Below are 18,173 nucleotides of genomic sequence, written 5' to 3'. Positions count from 1 at the left end.
CGTGGATGTAGGAAAGTTTGTTGCAGACGGAGCGAGCGTTCCATAGAGCTCCTGTTACAGCAACTAAGGAAGTGGGGATTAGTTGGATGGGTATGAGGTTAGAAGGGTTGCGACAGTTTGTGGAAGGTCGTGGATAGGAGGTAGAAGTAACTGTGGGGATATGGCGAGGAGGACCAGGATTTGGAGAGATATCTCCAGCAGTGAGGAGGAGCAGAGAAAGTGTTAGCAGGTGGGAGCAAGAGAGAGCATTAGGTAGCTGTCTGTGCTTGGAGATCCAGGATTGAATGTTGAGGAATAATTCGGAAGAGGAGGTGAGATGAATGGGGAGGATGGAGGGAGAGATGAAGAGTTTCTTACTAGGTGTAGGGATTTGAGGGGTTATTAGAAAGTGGAGGACTGTAGAGGAAAAAGTGAGAGCTAACAGAAACATAGTTAAAAGGGAGTAAGTGGTCAAAGTGTTGGTTACCTGACTCCTGCCCTGACTAACGGCCTCTGAAATAACTGCCACTTATCTCCGAAGCCACTTTGCACAAGAAGACGCGTGCACAACCCAGCACGCGTGCACCCCTTAAAGAGCTTCTAAATATATAGGGAACACTAAACCATCAGATGAAGGGCATTGTGGGAGCTGCTTGTGGCTAAATTAGCAGCTGGTCATCTCACCATGAGATGGCTGGGTGATCAAAGACAGGGCTAGGACTCTGCAGGCTCTGCAGTTTAGCACCTCTAAACATCAGATAAAGTCTACAGTGGGGAAAGGACAAACATATGTGAGTATTGAGTGGAAAGGGACAGATAGAGCAGAAATATCAAGCAGAGAATTCTACTAGTGAGTTGAATCAGGAGAGCAGAGCATTAGATGGCGGCATATACAGCAAGCAGAGGAATTAGGCAGGAGGAGAGCATGTACTAGTGAGTTAAATCAGGAGAGCAGAGCATTAGATGGCGGCATATACAGCAAGCAGAGGAATTAGGCAGAAGGAGAGCATGCACCAGTGAGTTGAATCAGGAGAGCAGAGCATTAGATGGCGGCATATACAGCAAGCAGAGGAATTAGGCAGGAGGAGAGCATGTACTTTTCTAGTAAACAGACAAAGACATCTCAGATCTTTACGTTACTCGACGTGAGCCCCCTGTTTATTCCATATTTAGAGCCCCAAGGTGCCAGAAGAGCAGAATACCTCCTCAAGTGACCCCATTTTTGAAATTATACCCCTCTGGGAATTTATCTACAGATGTAGTGACCATTTTAACTCCATGGGTGTTTTACAGAAGCAAGCAGTAATGTATATTGCTGAGTGAAAATTTCAAATCTGCCATTGTATGCATGAGTTATACATACTCCCAGCCAGTGGGCACAGCCTCACTTCCATACACTTGCTCTATATAAGTGTATGGAGCGAGACCATGCCCACTAGAGGTACCTGGCCGGGAGTATGTATAACGCTTACATACCCTCCGGTCCCGGGTCAGAAACTGGTGAATCCCCGCAGTGCACAGTGTGTGTGCTGGGGGGATTCATAAATCTGCAATCACACAGAGTGACTGCAGATTTATTGATTTGGACAAAACAACCCCTTTAATCTCTTGTTAATGTAATAATGAAAATAAAAAACACACCTCACATGCTCTAGAGCTAGCTTGTTGACAGTAAATACAGCCACTGGCTCTATGTATGTCCCCCCATCCACCTTGTATGTTCTTAGTGTCATCCCCAACTGTTCCTAATCTCATGCTAGTCCCCCACCACAGTAATACATCTACACATTGGCAGATGCAAGGAGACATCATTCTACTTTATTGATACAGAACTTGCATTTCCCTCCTTATCTTGCTTTTGCTACAAAAAGCTTCTTTCTGGTTGTCTTGATATATTTATTGCTGCTCAGACATAATGTCACGCAAGGTGTAGGAAAGACTAAGTGCAAAACAAAGGGAAGAGGGGGAGGAAGCCCAAACACTAGGGAAAGGGGGAGTGGAGACCCCTAGGTAGATCTAATATCACCCTGCCTACCCTACCATCCCTATATAGGTTTCACACCTATCGCCGAGCAGGACCCTGAGCCCTGTATGTTCCTGGAGCTTGGCCCTAGATAGCCAGGGGGAGGGGTGATCACTGGTCAGGCCCCACTATAAAACTAAAGACAACAAGGTAGACAAAGAAAGGGAATAAACTTAGCTTGACACCAGAAAGATAACGTCAACTGTCCTCCAAGGGCACCAGAGAAGAAGCTAGCCAACTGTCAGTTCTCCTAGCCTGCTCAAAGGTACATAGAACTATAACTGGCGATTCCCAAGAGCAAACTGAGAGGTTTTAACTACCAAGTAAGGGTGTGTCAATCAGCAGCTGAAGGGTGGTCGCCGCTGGGTCTTGAAGGGAGAATGATTAAGAAGGCGTCTGCAATGCCAAGCGCAGTGACCTCCCAACAGCCAGATCCAGAGCGACTGTCTGTTACACCTGACACACCCATGACGCATAGCAATCAGAATATGGAGATGGAGCTGGGAGATAGCATGCAAAGAGAGAAGAGTGGGACCGGAAAATCAGGACTCTCTTTACACAAGCTGATAACTGATGAACATCCATTCATACGAATGTCCGTTCCCAATCATCAGCCTCTGTAAACATGCAGCTTCTCTGCCAACAATAGAGTGAGATATTCATTAGATGGCTGATGGGATAATTTGTACTGGCAGAATAATCATTGCTGTTGACAGTACATCGCCCTGCATAAACAAAGGATATGCTGCCAATATGCATGGTGTATAAGGGCAGAACAATCCAATAAGCATCAGTCCCTCTTCATTCCCCCTGCATTTTTTAGCTGCCCTTTTACTAAGCTTTATGGATCCTCGTCATTGTTCACCTAGGGGGTGCCAGGGAGTTTTTTTTTTTTTTCTTGGTTTGTATTTGATGTTTAGAGCACCTTTATTATGAAATATTAATAACATACTGTTCTAAATAAAAATACTGTTAAAGATTCCTTTATAACCTGGAACCAGTTTTAAAACTATGTTTGATCGTTATGCTGAAAACCTGTATTAATTAATAAATTTTTACACTTTACTTAAACCAATGTAAATTTGTTACTAATGAAATTTTATTTTTAGCATGTGGAGATTTCCGAAAAAATGCTTGACCATCTAATTGAGTCCAATAATTTGGAGGAAGTAATGAAGAAATATAAGTTGGTCCTGGAAAAAAATGTAGATTTAATATTTATCAAGGAGTTGATAACTGGACAACCCAAAGACAAAGGAAATCAAAACAATAAAGAAGTAAGCAAAAAAATTGTCATCGCTAATTAAAAACGGTTTCTAACTCATGACATTAGAGAGTAACTACATATGCATAGAAAACAGTAAAGAGGGCCACCATATTCTCCAGTTCAGAGTGGGTCAAAAAAGTTAGACCCTAACCAACCCCACATTCAGGTTGTTAATACACGTTAGATGCCAAGGGTAGCACGCGCTGTTTAAAGGGAATCTGTCACCACTTTGTAGTTATCAGACCTCTACTATGGCCATACAGGGTATAGAAAAGTAAATCTATAGTTACCTGTATGGCCCATAGTAGAGGTTTCATTGCAGAGAAAAGCGTTTTAATCAATTCTATTTTGTACAGGCTTGGCGTCCGGGGGACGCCAAGCAATCCCCGCTTATGTGCTTATTATTCCCCTAAATACCCGCGAATATGCTTAATTGTCATATTCCCCCCTCCCCTGCACGTCACAGGCCCTGTGACGTTCACTGTGCTCCCTGACCTGCCGGGCATGCGCAAAGCGCCGCTCACATAGAGTGCGCTTTGCTTTCTCCCGACCCTGTCTCTCCGTGCACTGCACCGCAGGTTTCTATTGCGCAGGCGCCGGGAGTCACTGTCCCTTCCCAGTGCCTGCGCAATAGAGCCCTGCAGCGCAGTGCACAGGCAGACGGGGCCAGGATGAAGCAAAGCGCGCTCTGTGTGAGCGGCGCTTTGCGCTTGCCCGGGGAAGTCAGGGAGCACAGTGAACGTCACAGGGCCCTGTGACCTGCAGGGGAGGGGGGAATATGATAATTAAGCATGTAGGTGGGGATTTAGGGGCATAATAAGCACATAGACGGGTATTTCTTGGCGTCCCCCGGACGCCAAACCTGTACAAAATAGAATTGATTAAAGCGCTTTTCTTTGCAATCAAACCTCTACTATGGGCCATACAGGTAAGTATAGATTTACTTTTCTATACCCTGTATGCCCATAGTAGAGGTCTGATAACTACAAAGCGGTGACAGATTCCCTTTAAGTGGCTGTTGTGGATGACTGTGGCATGGTCCTTTAAATATCTTTTAAATACAGTATCAATTAGTAATAGCATTATTTGGTAATTGGCTTTGTACGTATCACCTAAAATGGCTGTAGCTTTATTACATATTGCAGAAGACAGAGAAGAATCATTGCATGACCATGGCCCACCAGGCTTCCCCATAATGCCTTGCAATTATCACATGGTATAGGACAGCCAATCAGTAGGAACTATAGGTCAGAGTTTTTCACTGATCAGTCATAGAGAGTATAAATGCAGAAGCAGGAAATGGTGCTTTAATTTTATGGGGGGGGGGGTGGATGGTGAAAGGATGATAGAGCTCAGAAAAGCCCCCCATGAACTTTAGATAGCTGTTGACCAAAAGATGGTTAAAGGGAACCTGTCACGTCCCAGTTGCTATGTACACTGCCCCATTGCTTTGTTAGTGATGCAATGTGCATCACTAACAAGCTTTTTTCATTAAAATTGGTGATAGTATAACATAGCTCCTAATCGTCCCGTATACAGCGGGAAAGTCCCGATTTTGAGACTCTGCCCCGCTGTCATGGGTGGGATCTACTTGTCCAGCACGCAGTGAAAAGTAGCCACCACGCCCTCTGTAGCCATGGGCCATGCTCCCTCCAGCCTCGGGCCACCTCCCCCCCGTACTCCCCTTTATGAACTTCACAGGAGCAGTGATCCATCCTGCAGAGTGTGCGGCTACCAGCCTGTGTCCTCAAATCAGTCAGCGCTGTGTGCAGGAGAGGACAGGAATGCTGATACAGCCCTGTGTCTGCTGGACCATACAGGGACTTGGGGAGCTGAAACTGCTGCTGTGCTGCAGGGGTTGATAGTTTTTATTTGCTCAGTGAGATTAGGGCTTGACATGGTAGCCTGCCTGGCAGAACAGAGCTGCTGGGTCCTATCTGCACACCCAGTTCAGCTCTGCTAGTAACTTCTCTCTCTAACTACAGCTCCTATGGAGACTCAGCTACAGGGCAAAGTGTAAAATGTGCAAAACCACACATGGCATTTCTGGTGACAAATCCTGTGAAAAATGTATGTGTGTATGTGGCACCCCAGGAGTCCTGTTGCCACAGTGGCATTGCCTCTCTTATAGGGGGTGATGCCATGCCTGGAAGCAAGCAGGGGTCCCCCTAATCAGGTTTACTAGCAAACAACACTTTCCTGGCTCCAGACCAGAAAGGGGAGATCCTCCCCTTAGCAACTGGAATCTGGAGGCGGGGTTAGCAAGAGTTATTGAGAAGAGTTGCAGTCAGGACAGCGAAGAGGAAAGACCTGGGGAGTGGAGCTGCATGGCAGTTCATCCCAGAGAGAAGCGTTGAAGAACCGGACCCCAGAGTCCGAGGTTGTGGGGCACTGAAGGCCCAGCAGCAGAAGCCAGAGGGCAGGAGACTGCAGGTCTCCTGGCCCCACCAGATGCCCGGAGGCTCAGCAGCACCATAGGGCCCAGCACCACCACGTGGGAGCGACATTCCAGGAAGGCCCGAGCTGCCTGCCATACGGGTGAGCACAAAGAGGTTTTACTCAGAGACAAAGGCCGCAGCACAGCTTTAAGCAGTAGGCCCAAAGAGAATAGCGCAGAGGGAAGGCCTACCACTCCACCTGACGAGGTGGATCCCCAACTTGCTTCCAGGCCGCCCGGGCCACCATTACCAACTAGTACATGTGCCCCTCGTGCTCTGACTAAACTGCAAGTAAAGATAGAGGAAACTGCTATTAAGTTGTGGACTGGTCATTATCTGCGCCATCCCCTGCACTACACTGCACAGCAACATCTATAACATCACCACTTCCTGCCCTGGAGCTTAGCTCTGCCTGTGGAGAGCTGAACCAACTCTGCTGCATCATCATCAGCTCCAGGGGATCTACACCGCAGCGGCGACCCCATATAGCCGCATACCACAGGTGGCGTCACATTATATATAAAAACTTTATCCCCTTTTATTGACCGCCCTGGGTCACTGACCGGGTCTCTGGCACTGTGACATCCCCCAGCATCGACCGGCCCGGCTACCAAGTACCCCACGGCCCAGGGGGTGCGTCATGTACATCTATGTATATTTTTTCCCCATAATTTTAATTCAGTTTATTAACCTCTTCACGACATGCGCCGTACATGTACGGCACATGTCGGGGGTCTACCTTTCTGAGGATATGACAGCTGATCTGATCAGCTGCCATTGTGCCCCTAACAGCCATGGGTGGAATCATGATTCACCCGTGGCTGTTAACATGTTAAATGCCGCTGTCAAACATGTCCGCAGTGGAAGGCCGTCACTAGTCCTACCCATCGGCGCCCGTGACACGTGAAGGTGAGAAAGTTCTGGTGGCTCTGACTGTGAATGAGGGAACAGAAAATATCCCACAGGTCCCAACTAGAGATGATCAGGGCACACAAATGCCGTCCCGGCAGCCCTAGGTGATCAAAAGCCGCCAGGAACGATGGATGGTTAGAGATTCGTGACCTCCTGTCCAGCCGCCAGGTACCACAGATCTGGACGCTGAACCAGAGACCCGGGAGTCTATGGTAACGGGGCGTGGACTGGGGTTTGACCAGGGGGTGTGGCCAAAATGTGCCACAGCGCACTACTCTATTGAGTGTCTAGAGATATATGGAAAAAACTGGCATTGCAGCAACTTGTGAATAGAAAAGAGTGGAAACCTGAAGATACAAAAGGGAAACCCCACACGTTACGCTTTTCAGGCTTCCTCAGGGGTATATCGTATAGCTATAATATTTATGCTGTATAGTCCTGTATTAGAGTCGCACATGTGATATGTAATTTGAATGCATTACAGTTATATTTACATGCCCTTTTTAACATGTTATACAGTTATATGAAAAAGTTTGGGCACCCCCTATTAATCTTAAGCTTAATGTTTTATATTAATTGGTGTTTTTGCAACAGCTATTTCAGTTTGATATATGTAATAACTGTTGGACACAGTAATGTTTCTGCCTTGAAATGAGGTTTATTGTACTAACAGAAAATGTGCAATCTGCATTCAAACAAAATTTGACAGGTGCATAAGTATGGGCACTCTTATCATTTTCTTGTTTTAAATACTCCTACCTACTTTTTACTGACTTACTAAAGCACTTTTTTTGGTTTTGTAACCTCATTGAGCTTTGAACTTCATAGCCAGGTGTATGCAATCATGAGAAAAGCTGCTTAAAGTGGCCACTTGCAAGTTGTTCTCCTGTTTGAATCTCTTCTGAAGAGTGGCATCATGGGCTCCTCAAAACAACTGTCAAATGATCTGAAAACAAAGATTATTCAACATAGTTGTTCAGGGGAAGGATACAAAAAGCTGTCTCAGAGATTTAACCTGTCAGTTTCCACTGCGAGGAACATAGTAAGGAAATGGAAGAACACAGGGACAATTCTTGTTAAGGCCAGAAGTGGCAGGCCAAGAAAAACATCAGAAAAGCAGAGAAGAAGAATGGTCAGATCAGTCAAGGACAATCCTCAGACCACCTCCAGAGAGCTGCAGCATCAACTTGCTGCAGATGATGTCACTGTGCATCGGTCAACTATACAACGCACTTTGCACAAGAAGAAGCTGTATGGGAGAGTGATGCGAAAGAAGCCGCTTCTGCAAGCACGCCACAAACAGAGTCGGCTGAGGTATGCATAAGCACATTTGGAGAAGCCAATTTCTTTTTGGAAGAAGGTCCTGTGGACTGATGAAACCAAGATTGAGTTGTTTGGTCATATAAAAAGGCGTTATGCATGGCGGCAAAAAAACACAGCATTCCAAGAAAAACACTTGCTACCCACAGTAAAATTTGGTGGAGGTTCCATCATGCTTTGGGGCTGTGTGGCCAATGCCGGCACCGGGAATCTTGTTAAAGTTGAGGGACGCATGGATTCCATTCAGTATCAGCAGATTCTTGACAATAATGTTCAAGAATCAGTTACAAAGTTGAAGTTACGCAGGGGATGGATCTTTCAGCAAGACAATGATCCAAAACACCGCTCCAAATCTACTCAGGCATTCATGCAGAGGAACAATTACAATGTTCTGGAATGGCCATCCCAGTCCCCAGACCTGAATATCATTGAACATCTGTGGGATCATTTGAAGAGGGCTGTCCATGCTCGGCGACCATCAAACTTAACTGAACTGGAATTGTTTTGTAAAGAGGAATGGTCAAAAATACCTTCATCCAGGATCCAGGAAATCATTAAAAGCTACAGGAAGCGACTAGAGGCTGTTATTTTTGCAAAGGAGGATCTACTAAATATTAATGTCACTTTTCTGGTGAGGTGCCCATACTTATGCACCTGCCAAATTTTCTTTGAATGCAGATTGCACATTTTCTGTTAGTACAATAAACCTCATTTCAAGGCAGAAACATTACTGTGTCCAACAGTTATTACATATATCAAACTGAAATAGCTTTTGCAAAAACACCAATTTTTATAAAACATTAAGTTTAAGATTAATAGGGGTGCCCAAACTTTTTCATATAACTGTACATCACATAGGAGACACTGTGACTGCTGCATACATCACATAGGAGACACTGTGACTGCTAAATAGATCTCATAGACCAGAACACACAGCACACTAACTCCGCCCACAAAACATCTTAATGCTGGCACTGGCCAGCATCAGATGCAATCCGGCATTGCATGCACTGCAGCATTCATTAGTGAATGCTGAGTGCACATGCTCTATAGAAAAATGAAGGAGCCAGTGACTGGAAAAATGGGGCCATCTGCCAAAGCATTGTGGCCCACCAGGAATCTGCCCAGGGCTGGATTAAATTACATCGGCTGGAGGTTCCTCACTTCTGCTCTATAGCAAAATCAAACAGCACAGATGAAAGAGAGCAGACTTGCAGGGTTTCACTTCCCAAATATGGAAGACCTGATATCATTACCTAAATTCTTTGCCCTAATTTGATAGCACAAACTAAAATATTTCCCTACAAATGTAACACAGGTGCAGGAATGCAATGCACAGAGACCACGAGGTGGAAGCAGTCGTCAGGGATTTATATAACCATTTTATAGACATAACAATTATTTTAAAAGGGTTAATATGTAACAATGGAATCAACAATAACTTGAAATAACAATCAGAAGTCTTTTCAGTAAGTAACAGTAAAGTTCTTTGCAAAAATGTGATGCACCCAGTCGTGGGAGTCACCACGTACTTTCTATTTGTATATATATTGCCTTAGCGGGGGTCACCGGTTTTTCCAGCTATGCCGCAAGTCTCTTCTGGATATAGTCAATCAAATCCCTTTTAGCCTCCCACGCACCAACCGGTCCCCTCTCAACCTGAAGTCCTAATTCCAGCTGTACCTGGTACCGTAGGTGAAAGTTGGAAGTGACGGCCCTGCTCACTTGCGCGGTTCCTCCACTAATGCTGGTGTGCCTCTCCTGTCGCAGGCTTCTCTCAGCTCTTCTCGGCTTGACCACCAATGGTAGTCTCTCAGGCTTAGGGCAAGGGGGTCCAGACCTCGGCTCCTGACAGGCGATGTCAGATCCCAGTGCAGAGAGTGGGCCTTGACTCTGGCCAACATGTGCAGAACTCGGGGCACTTCTGTGAGGGGTCTGGACCTTATCAGGCAGCGTCCGGCACTTAGGTGACACAAGCCTCCGGCTGAGGCCTGTCACGCTGGGTTCTGCGGCACCTCTGGAGCACGTCTGCTCTGAAGCTTGACGCCAAATCTACCTTTGGCTTGGCGCACTGGACTTTTATATCCAAGAAATCCTTCCTGGAGGTCACCTGATCAGGTCCGGCATCTAAATTTCCTCCCCTTCAAATCTAGCAGAACTTGGTTCGGCTTGATTTTGCCTGGCCAGCAGATGGCAGTCTCTCTTCACCACTGGCACATCCTGCAAGAGTTCTCCTGAGGTTTCATTGCTTTCTACTACACAATCAATGCAAGACTTTTATTCAGTTACAGAAACTAGGCCCAAACTTACACTTGAGAAAAACCTGGTCCAAATGCCTTACAATGGATCTATGGAATCTATAGAGTGAAGGTAATGTATTTGCACCAGGTTTTTCCTCAAGTGTAGTTTGAGGACTTTACTGTGTCTGCAGAAACCATGGGCATCATGAACAAGACAGTGGCTGCGTTGTTGCAGCCACATATGTTTTACTCTAAAATGGTATGACAAGTCCCCGACCACTTTTCCCTGCTCTACTCCCCTAGCAGAGGAAAGAAACATAAATAGGAGTCTTGCAATAGAAAAAAACACGTTGAGTACTCTAAAAGGACCCTTAGGCTAAATTCCTATTCGGTGCGTTCTTCATGCTACAGATTTTGCACCGAATTTGTGCACCGATTAGCTAAGGCCATGATCACACTATGTATTTGCGATGAATTATTTTAAGTGATTTTCCAAAAATGCATTAAATATGGTGAAAAATTAGTGTTTTTGAAAAGTTTTGAAAGTTGCAAACACATTGTGTACTTGCGTTTTTTCATTGCATTTTTTTTTTAACATGCGTTTTTATCGAATTTTTCAGCTGCGGGTTTTGTCTCCTTTTGGCATATGATGTTTTTAATAAAAATATTTGTTTTGCCAATTTCCTGCTACTTAACTATGAAACGCAATTAAAATGCAGTTAATCTGCAGATTTTCTATCTATTTAAAGAGAATTTGTCAGCACGATTTTTTGACGTAAAGTAAAGACATGGCTATAATGGCTCTGTATTCAGTGTCATAACTAGAGTCCGATGAACCCCAGTGCAAGATTAGGATCGGACCCCCCCATTCTAGTATATATGTCACTCATCTTGGCCCCATCTTGGTATATATAAATACCCTCCATACTGGTATATATGTCCCTCATCCTGGCCTCATTTTATTTTATTTATTTATTTTACTCACTTATATAGCGCCATTAATTCCACAGCACATAACAGACATTATGGGCACTGTCCCCATTGGGGCTCACAATCTACATTCCCTATCAGTATGTCTTTGGAATATGGGAGGAAGCTGGAGAACCCAGAGGAAACCCACGTAAACACGGGGAGAACATATACAGTACAGACCAAAAGTTTGGACACACCTTCTCATTTAATGATTTTTCTGTATTTTCATGACTATGAAAATTGTACATTCACACTGAAGGCATCAAAACTATGAATTAACACATGTGGAATTATATACTTGACAAAAAAGTGTGAAACAACTGAAAATATGTCTTATATTCTAGGTTCTTCAAAGTAGCCACCTTTTGCTTTGATGACTGCTTTGCACACTCTTGGCATTCTCTTGATGAGCTTCAAGAGGTAGTCACCGGAAATGGTCTTCCAACAATCTTGAAGGAGTTCCCAGAGATGCTTAGCACATGTTGGCCCTTTTGCCTTCACTCTGCGGTCCAGCTCACCCCAAACCATCTCGATTGGGTTCAGGTCTGGTGACTGTGGAGGCCAGGTCATCTGGCGTAGCACCCCATCACTCTCCTTCTTGGTCAAATAGCCCTTACACAGCCTGGAGGTGTGTTTGGGGTCATTGTCCTGTTGAAAAATAAATGATGGTCCAACTAAACGCAAACCGGATGGAATAGCATGCCGCTGCAAGATAATGTGGTAGCCATGCTGGTTCAGTATGCCTTCAATTTTTAAATAAATGCCCAACATTGTCACCAGCAAAGCACCCCCACACCATCACACCTCCTCCGCCATGCTTCACGGTGGTAACTAGGCATGTAGAGTCCATCCGTTCACCTTTTCTGCGTCGCACAAAGACACGGTGGTTGGAACCAAAAATCTCAAATTTGGACTCCTCAGACCAAAGCACAGATTTCCACTGGTCTAATGTCCATTCCTTGTGTTCTTTAGCCCAAACAAGTCGCTTCTGTTTGTTGCCTGTCCTTAGCAGTGGTTTCCTAGCAGCTATTTTACCATGAAGGCCTGCTGCACAAAGTCTCCTCTTAACAGTTGTTGTAGAGATGTGTCTGCTGCTAGAACTCTGTGTGGCATTGACCTGGTCTCTAATCTGAGCTGCTGTTAACCTGCGATTTCTGAGTCTGGTGACTTGGATAAACGTATCCTCAGAAGCAGAGGTGACTCTTGGTCTTCCTTTCCTTGGGCGGTCCTCATGTGAGCCAGTTTCTTTGTAGCGCTTGATGGTTTTTGCAACTGCACTTGGGGACACTTTCAAAGTTTGCCCAATTTTTCGGACTGACTGACCTTCATTTCTTAAAGTAATGATGGCCACTCGTTTTTCTTTACTTAGAATTTGTATTATGGCAAGAAAAAAGCAGCTAACAGTCTATTCAGTAGGACTATCAGCTGTGTATCCACTAGACTTCTGCACAACACAACTGATGGTCCCAACCCCATTTATAAGGGAAGAAATCCCACTTATTAAACCTGACAGGGCACACCTGTGAAGTGAAAACCATTTCCGGTGACTACCTCTTGAAGCTCATCAAGAGAATGCCAAGAGTGTGCAAAGCAGTCATCAAAGCAAAAGGTGGCTACTTTGAAGAACCTAGAATATAAGATATATTTTCAGTTGTTTCACACTTTTTTGTAAAGTATATAATTCCACATCTGTTAATTCATAGTTTTGATGCTTTCAGTGTGAATGTACAATTTTCATAGTCATGAAAATACAGAAAAAACTTTAAATGAGAAGGTGTGTCCAAACTTTTGGTCTGTACTGTATACTCCTTGCAGATGTTGTCCTTGGTGGGATTTGAATCCAGGACCCCAGCGCTACTAGGCTGCAGTGCTAACCACTGAGCCACCGTGCTCATCCTAGGATATATATGTCCTCCATCCTGGTATACATGTACCCATTCCTGGCACCATACTGGTATATATATCCCCCATCCTGGTATGTATGTTCCCCATCCTGATTTATGTCCCCCATTCTGCCGCTGTTCTTTAATGCATAGAAAAAAATAAACAATTATACTCCCCTCCCATCCATTGCCGTGCGGCGTCCTCGTCTGAAGCCGACAGCTGACTTGAGCGTACAACTGACGGGCGTGCATGATGTCACTGCCATGCGCCCCCCAGTCACAGGCTGACGTCAGCTGCTGAACTCTAATTGGTTGGCAGCGTGTATTGCTGAGCACGGACCCGATGGGTCTCTGTGCCGCAATACACTCTAGCTGAATGTGCATCCAAGGACGTACATCCAGTTGAGGTTTGCACTGGCATTGGGGGGCGCCTCATCTACCCGCAGGGGCCCGGTCGTGGCTGTGACCACAGTTGTTACATCCCTGTCTGCAATAGAGATTACATTGATACCTTTGGTAAAGAAATCGTTTGTTGTTCTTCTTTAATCATTATTTGAAGTTTTCTGCTAATTAGATTTCAGTGCACAGGGGCTGGACTCTGCACTGGGTCTTCTGCTCCCTATCTGTGATTCCTTGGCCCCTCCTTCTGCCTCCAGTCTGTGAATGGCCTGCCCCCTCTGTGTGAAATCTCAGCAGTGGCCTAAAAGACAGGAAGTAGAAGACCCAGTGCACAGTTCAGCCCTGTGCACCGAAATCTAAGTAGCAGAAAACTTCAAATGATGATTAAAGAAGAACAGCAAAGCGGATTTCTTCACCAAAGGCTTTAATGTAATCAGTATTACATCACCATTATAGCCATGTCTTAACTTTGTATTACAAAAGTGTGCTGACAAGTAAAGATCTAGTTCGGTGCAGGGCGGTAGCCACGGGCGAGGCACTCGTCTCCTTTTATACCCTGGTGCGCTACATGAAAGTGTGGGTCCTGGCTGGGTGTGTGGGTTTGTGCTGTGAGGGTCTTACGCCCGTGCTTGCCGCATGTAACCGGTGATGTGGGCTGGTCAGGACCATAGGTTCCACAGTTCAATAATGGAGACCACCATTCCAAAATAAAGTCTTTACTGAACGGTAACTTGGTAAGGACTATATACAAGGGATAGCAGGTACAAAGTGTTATGGACTTTTCCTTTACAATATGAAGCATTTTGCACACAGTATTCTTCCTCGGTAACTTACTCCAGGGCTTTCTAGGCACACTGTTTTCTCCCTACTTCACCACAACCAACCGCATGCTATGGTCCTGATCAGCAAATCTCCTTACTTGCTTTGGGGTTCTGCGTCATTTTTCTTACACTACTGGTGCCTTGAAACATTTGCACTTGGGACCCCCACTAGTTTATCATACTCAGTCCTGCTTAGGTCCGTTACCTTTCGTTTTGTGTTACAAGCACTAGGGTTCGTGACTCGGTGTCCCTTCCAAGGACCCTTTTCCAGAAGTCCACTCTGTATTGTCAGTAGTGTTGAGCCACCCCCGTAGTGTTCGAGTTCGGTTCGGTTCGTCGAACACCCGTGTGTTCGCCGAACTGTTCGTCGAACTGTTCGTCGAACACCTTCGAACACCGTTAAAACCAATGGCAGGCAAACAAAAACACATAGAAACACATAGAAAACACCTTCAAAGGTGTCCAAAAGCTGACAAACTGCTCAGAAGACACAACTAACACATGGAAAAGTGACAAGTACATATAGTCATGCGAAAAGAAAAGAGGTGGAGGAGTAAAAGGAGGGGGAGACACAGATATAGGCATGTCATGCCCTTCTAAAATCCAAAAAGTGAGAAGCCGAGACGGCCAGTCCGCTCCTGCCCGTGCCACCTCCGTGTCGCCGGGTTTGTGCCAGAGCCGCGGTGAACCCTGACGGCCAGCCCCCCTCTCCCAATACTGGTGCCTGTCCGCTGGTGGGTCGAGAGAGCCCCCCTGTGGTGGAGGCAGCTTTAAGCTTTTTAATTTAAATTGTCCCTCTAATTTGAATGAATACACTTTAAATCCATTTACAAGGATCTATTGGAGGGCAAGTCTCATGCCAGCAGCCGCGTAATTCCAGCTCCAGTAGCGTCCACTAAAGCTGCTGCAGTTAAAAAGCTTTTATAAGGATCGAGCTCGGCTGTCCACCGCAAGGCATCCTAGTGCCAGTCCCAGCCCCTATGCCTTGGGGTGCCTCCTGATGCTCTTCACTAAGTATCCCGTGGTCCCAAAGCATTTCCTTTGAAAAAATTAAGTGTCCAAACTACAGGTGGTGTAGCTTGCTTAACAGCCGGGATAATCCGCTGACTAGCAGACACTGCTACTAGGCACAAAGTATTTCCTGGGCTAGATGCAGTTAAAAATTTGTAAGTAGATACTCTCGTTGGATGCTGAGAAAGCATTCCATAGAGTCTCCTGGCACGCCATATATGATTCTCTTAAAAAGCTTGGGGTAGGGGTCTAGGGGACCCTTTTATAGCCAAAATCACGGCCCTGTATCACAATACGTCACCTAGGCTGAAGATAAATGGAACTGTAGCACCGAGGGCTCGGTTGCTACAGACGTATTGCACCTCACCCAGAGGTGTGATATCTCACTCTCAGATAAGGATGGAGTGTGGATCAGGACCCGACACCTGCATGCATTACACCACATTGCCGTGGGGCAGGGCGACCAATATGCCCCTGAGATGGGCACGACAGTCCCTGTCCCTGGCTGGAGTGGGGGGAGGGAACACTGAGGAAGGGGAACCCTGCAGTGCAGGAGCAGGGAGGAAGCAGTTCCTGGGTGCATTGAGAAGGGAGTATAAAAGGTGGGCACCATCTTAGTTCAGTGCAGAGAAGTCTGAGCAGAAGTGGCAGGGAGCAGGGGCTCTGCATGAGCTCTGCTCCGGAGGCGGGCCTAGTAACAGAGGCCCAGGCCTGCAAGAGGGAGAAGGAAGGAAGAGGAGCGGAGAAGGCTCCAGGAACGAGGAATGAAGGGATCCCAGGGGTGCGGACGGGCGAGTCGCCACCGCACGCCCGAATCCACCTGCGTGGAGGGGTCAGGCCAAAGGGGGAGACCGGTCCCCGAACTAGTGGAGGCAGGAAACGACCCTCAGCTAGAAACCGGAGGCTCTGACATTTTATGTGGCGCAGCCCCTTGCTCCACCCGCTAGGAAGGCACCACATAGGGTCAGGGAAACTGGCGCCAAGTTTACCAAGAGGAGGCCCGAGGCAGCCGGACAGAAGTGTTGGTAAGAAAGGCCAGACAAAGGACACACAAAGGGGGTCCTGTGAAGCGCTCCAAAGTTATCTGGGAGTTGTCTGAGCCCCTCACCTGGTGAGCACAGTACGACGTGGGCAGCCGTTACCTGCAGACGTGGTCTGGATAATAAGAACTGTGAGTAAAGGCCCTGAACTGCATCACTGACTCCGTGTCGTTACTGCTGCTGCCCTGCACCATCACCCCCATCCTCCGCATACACTGCCCTGAGGCTATACTCCTCCCGTGGGGAGTTATGCTACGCTCTGCTGCACCCACAACACCAGCCTTAGCGGTCTGCCCTGTAGCGGCGGTTCACTCTGACCGCAATCCACGGGTGGCGTAGTCGGACATTTAAACATCAAAACCACATAAATAGTTCCGCCACTGGTTTGACCGCCCTGAGCCACGGAACCGGATCGCCGCCACGAAGACTACAACCACCAGCATCCACCAAAAAGGGTCCGGCTCCGGGTGTCCCAAGGCCCAGGGGGTGCGTCAGAACATTTTCATCACCTTTCACAATCACTAATGGGACAAGGCAGGGATGTCCTCTGTCCCCTCTCTTATACATCCTAGTGACGGAGCACCTGCTCTCATCAATTCGCCATAACCCCAATATTAGGTGGATTGAGGTGGGAGGCACCGAGTACAAGTGCTCTCTATTTGCTGATGATGTCCTAGTATATATCACTCAATCACATATATCCATCCCTGCTGTTATGGCTGAAATAGATCACTTTGTTACATGGTAAAATTTTAAAATCAATGCAGCGAAGTCTGAGGCCCTCGATGTCTCCCTCCCTAAATCCATATAGGATTCCATCCAGTCCAACTTTCCCTTTGCCTGGCCCTCACAGGGTATCAAATACTTAGGAATTCCTATTCATAGAGACCTCTCCCATCTATGTTATCTTAATTTTGGGCCCTTTATTGAACAATTCCATACAGACCACGGTTGGCAAGTTGGAACTGTGAGATTCACTACGTGCACCACTGGTATTTTGTGGAAAAGCACATGTAAGATTCTGCAACAGTCTCTGCTGATACTCCTGCATGCGTGCATCCCTTTCTATGGCAGGAATAATTTCTGCAAATTTACTTTTGTACCGGGGATCTAACAGTGTGGCAACCCAGTAGTCAGGATTATTTCTAATTCTCACAATTCGAGGGTCATGTTGCAGGTAGTGCAGCAAGAAGGCACTCATGTGTGTTGCGCATCCAGGAGCACCAAGTCCCTGTTGTGTTGGTGGCGAGGTAACAATCATGTTTCCTTCCTCTGTCCTCTCCCCCCAACCTCGCACAACAGAAATGTGATCAAGGTCTCCCTCATCTGATGAGTCTTCCATCAGTTCGTCCTCCACTTCTTCCTGGGCTCCTGCACCTTCCTCACTAGTTTGGCTGCTACCATGCGCCCTGGTAAAATCATCTCCCCCACCCTCACATGCCTGCCGCCCTGGTGCTGCCGACCGTCTGGACCTTGCAGATGTTAGCCCTTCCGCATACAACTCCTCCTCCTCTACTTCCTCCACCTCCTCTTGTGCCACCACCTGACTCCGAATTCTGTTTAACATGTGCTCCAGCATGTAAATCACCGGAATAGTCATGCTGATAATGGCATCGTCAGCACTAAACATCTTCGTCGCCATTTCAAAACTGTGCAGAAGGGTGCATAGGTCCCTGATCTGAGACCACTCCTCCAGCGTGATTTGCCCCACCTCTGAATCTCGTTGGCCCAGGCTATACGTCAGAACGTATTGCACCAGGGCTTGTCGGTGCTGCCACAGTCGCTGCAACATGTGCAGAGTTGAATTCCACCGGGTAGGCACATCGCATTTTAGCCGGTGAAGTGGCAGGCCCAACGACTTCTGTAGA

At 46.6% G+C, this 18,173-nt stretch overlaps 1 protein-coding gene across 2 annotated transcripts in view; it reads left to right on the top strand.

Annotated features, from left to right (window-relative positions):
* Positions 1-18,173, top strand: part of LOC141272722 (deoxynucleoside triphosphate triphosphohydrolase SAMHD1-like) — a 203,678-nt gene that overhangs the window by 114,255 nt on the left and 71,250 nt on the right. For both annotated transcript variants that reach the window (XM_073683726.1, XM_073683725.1), the window contains one exon: positions 3,112-3,279. In XM_073683726.1, coding sequence (XP_073539827.1) covers positions 3,112-3,279 — 168 coding nt within the window. The remainder of the gene's footprint in view (positions 1-3,111; positions 3,280-18,173) is intronic.

The sequence above is a fragment of the Phyllobates terribilis genome, unplaced genomic scaffold (assembly GCF_046119375.1).
Source record: "Phyllobates terribilis strain yellow unplaced genomic scaffold, ASM4611937v1 Scaffold_5__5_contigs__length_657084704, whole genome shotgun sequence".
Lineage (NCBI taxonomy): Eukaryota > Metazoa > Chordata > Amphibia > Anura > Dendrobatidae > Phyllobates > Phyllobates terribilis.
This window is presented reverse-complemented; position numbering and strand designations above follow the sequence as displayed.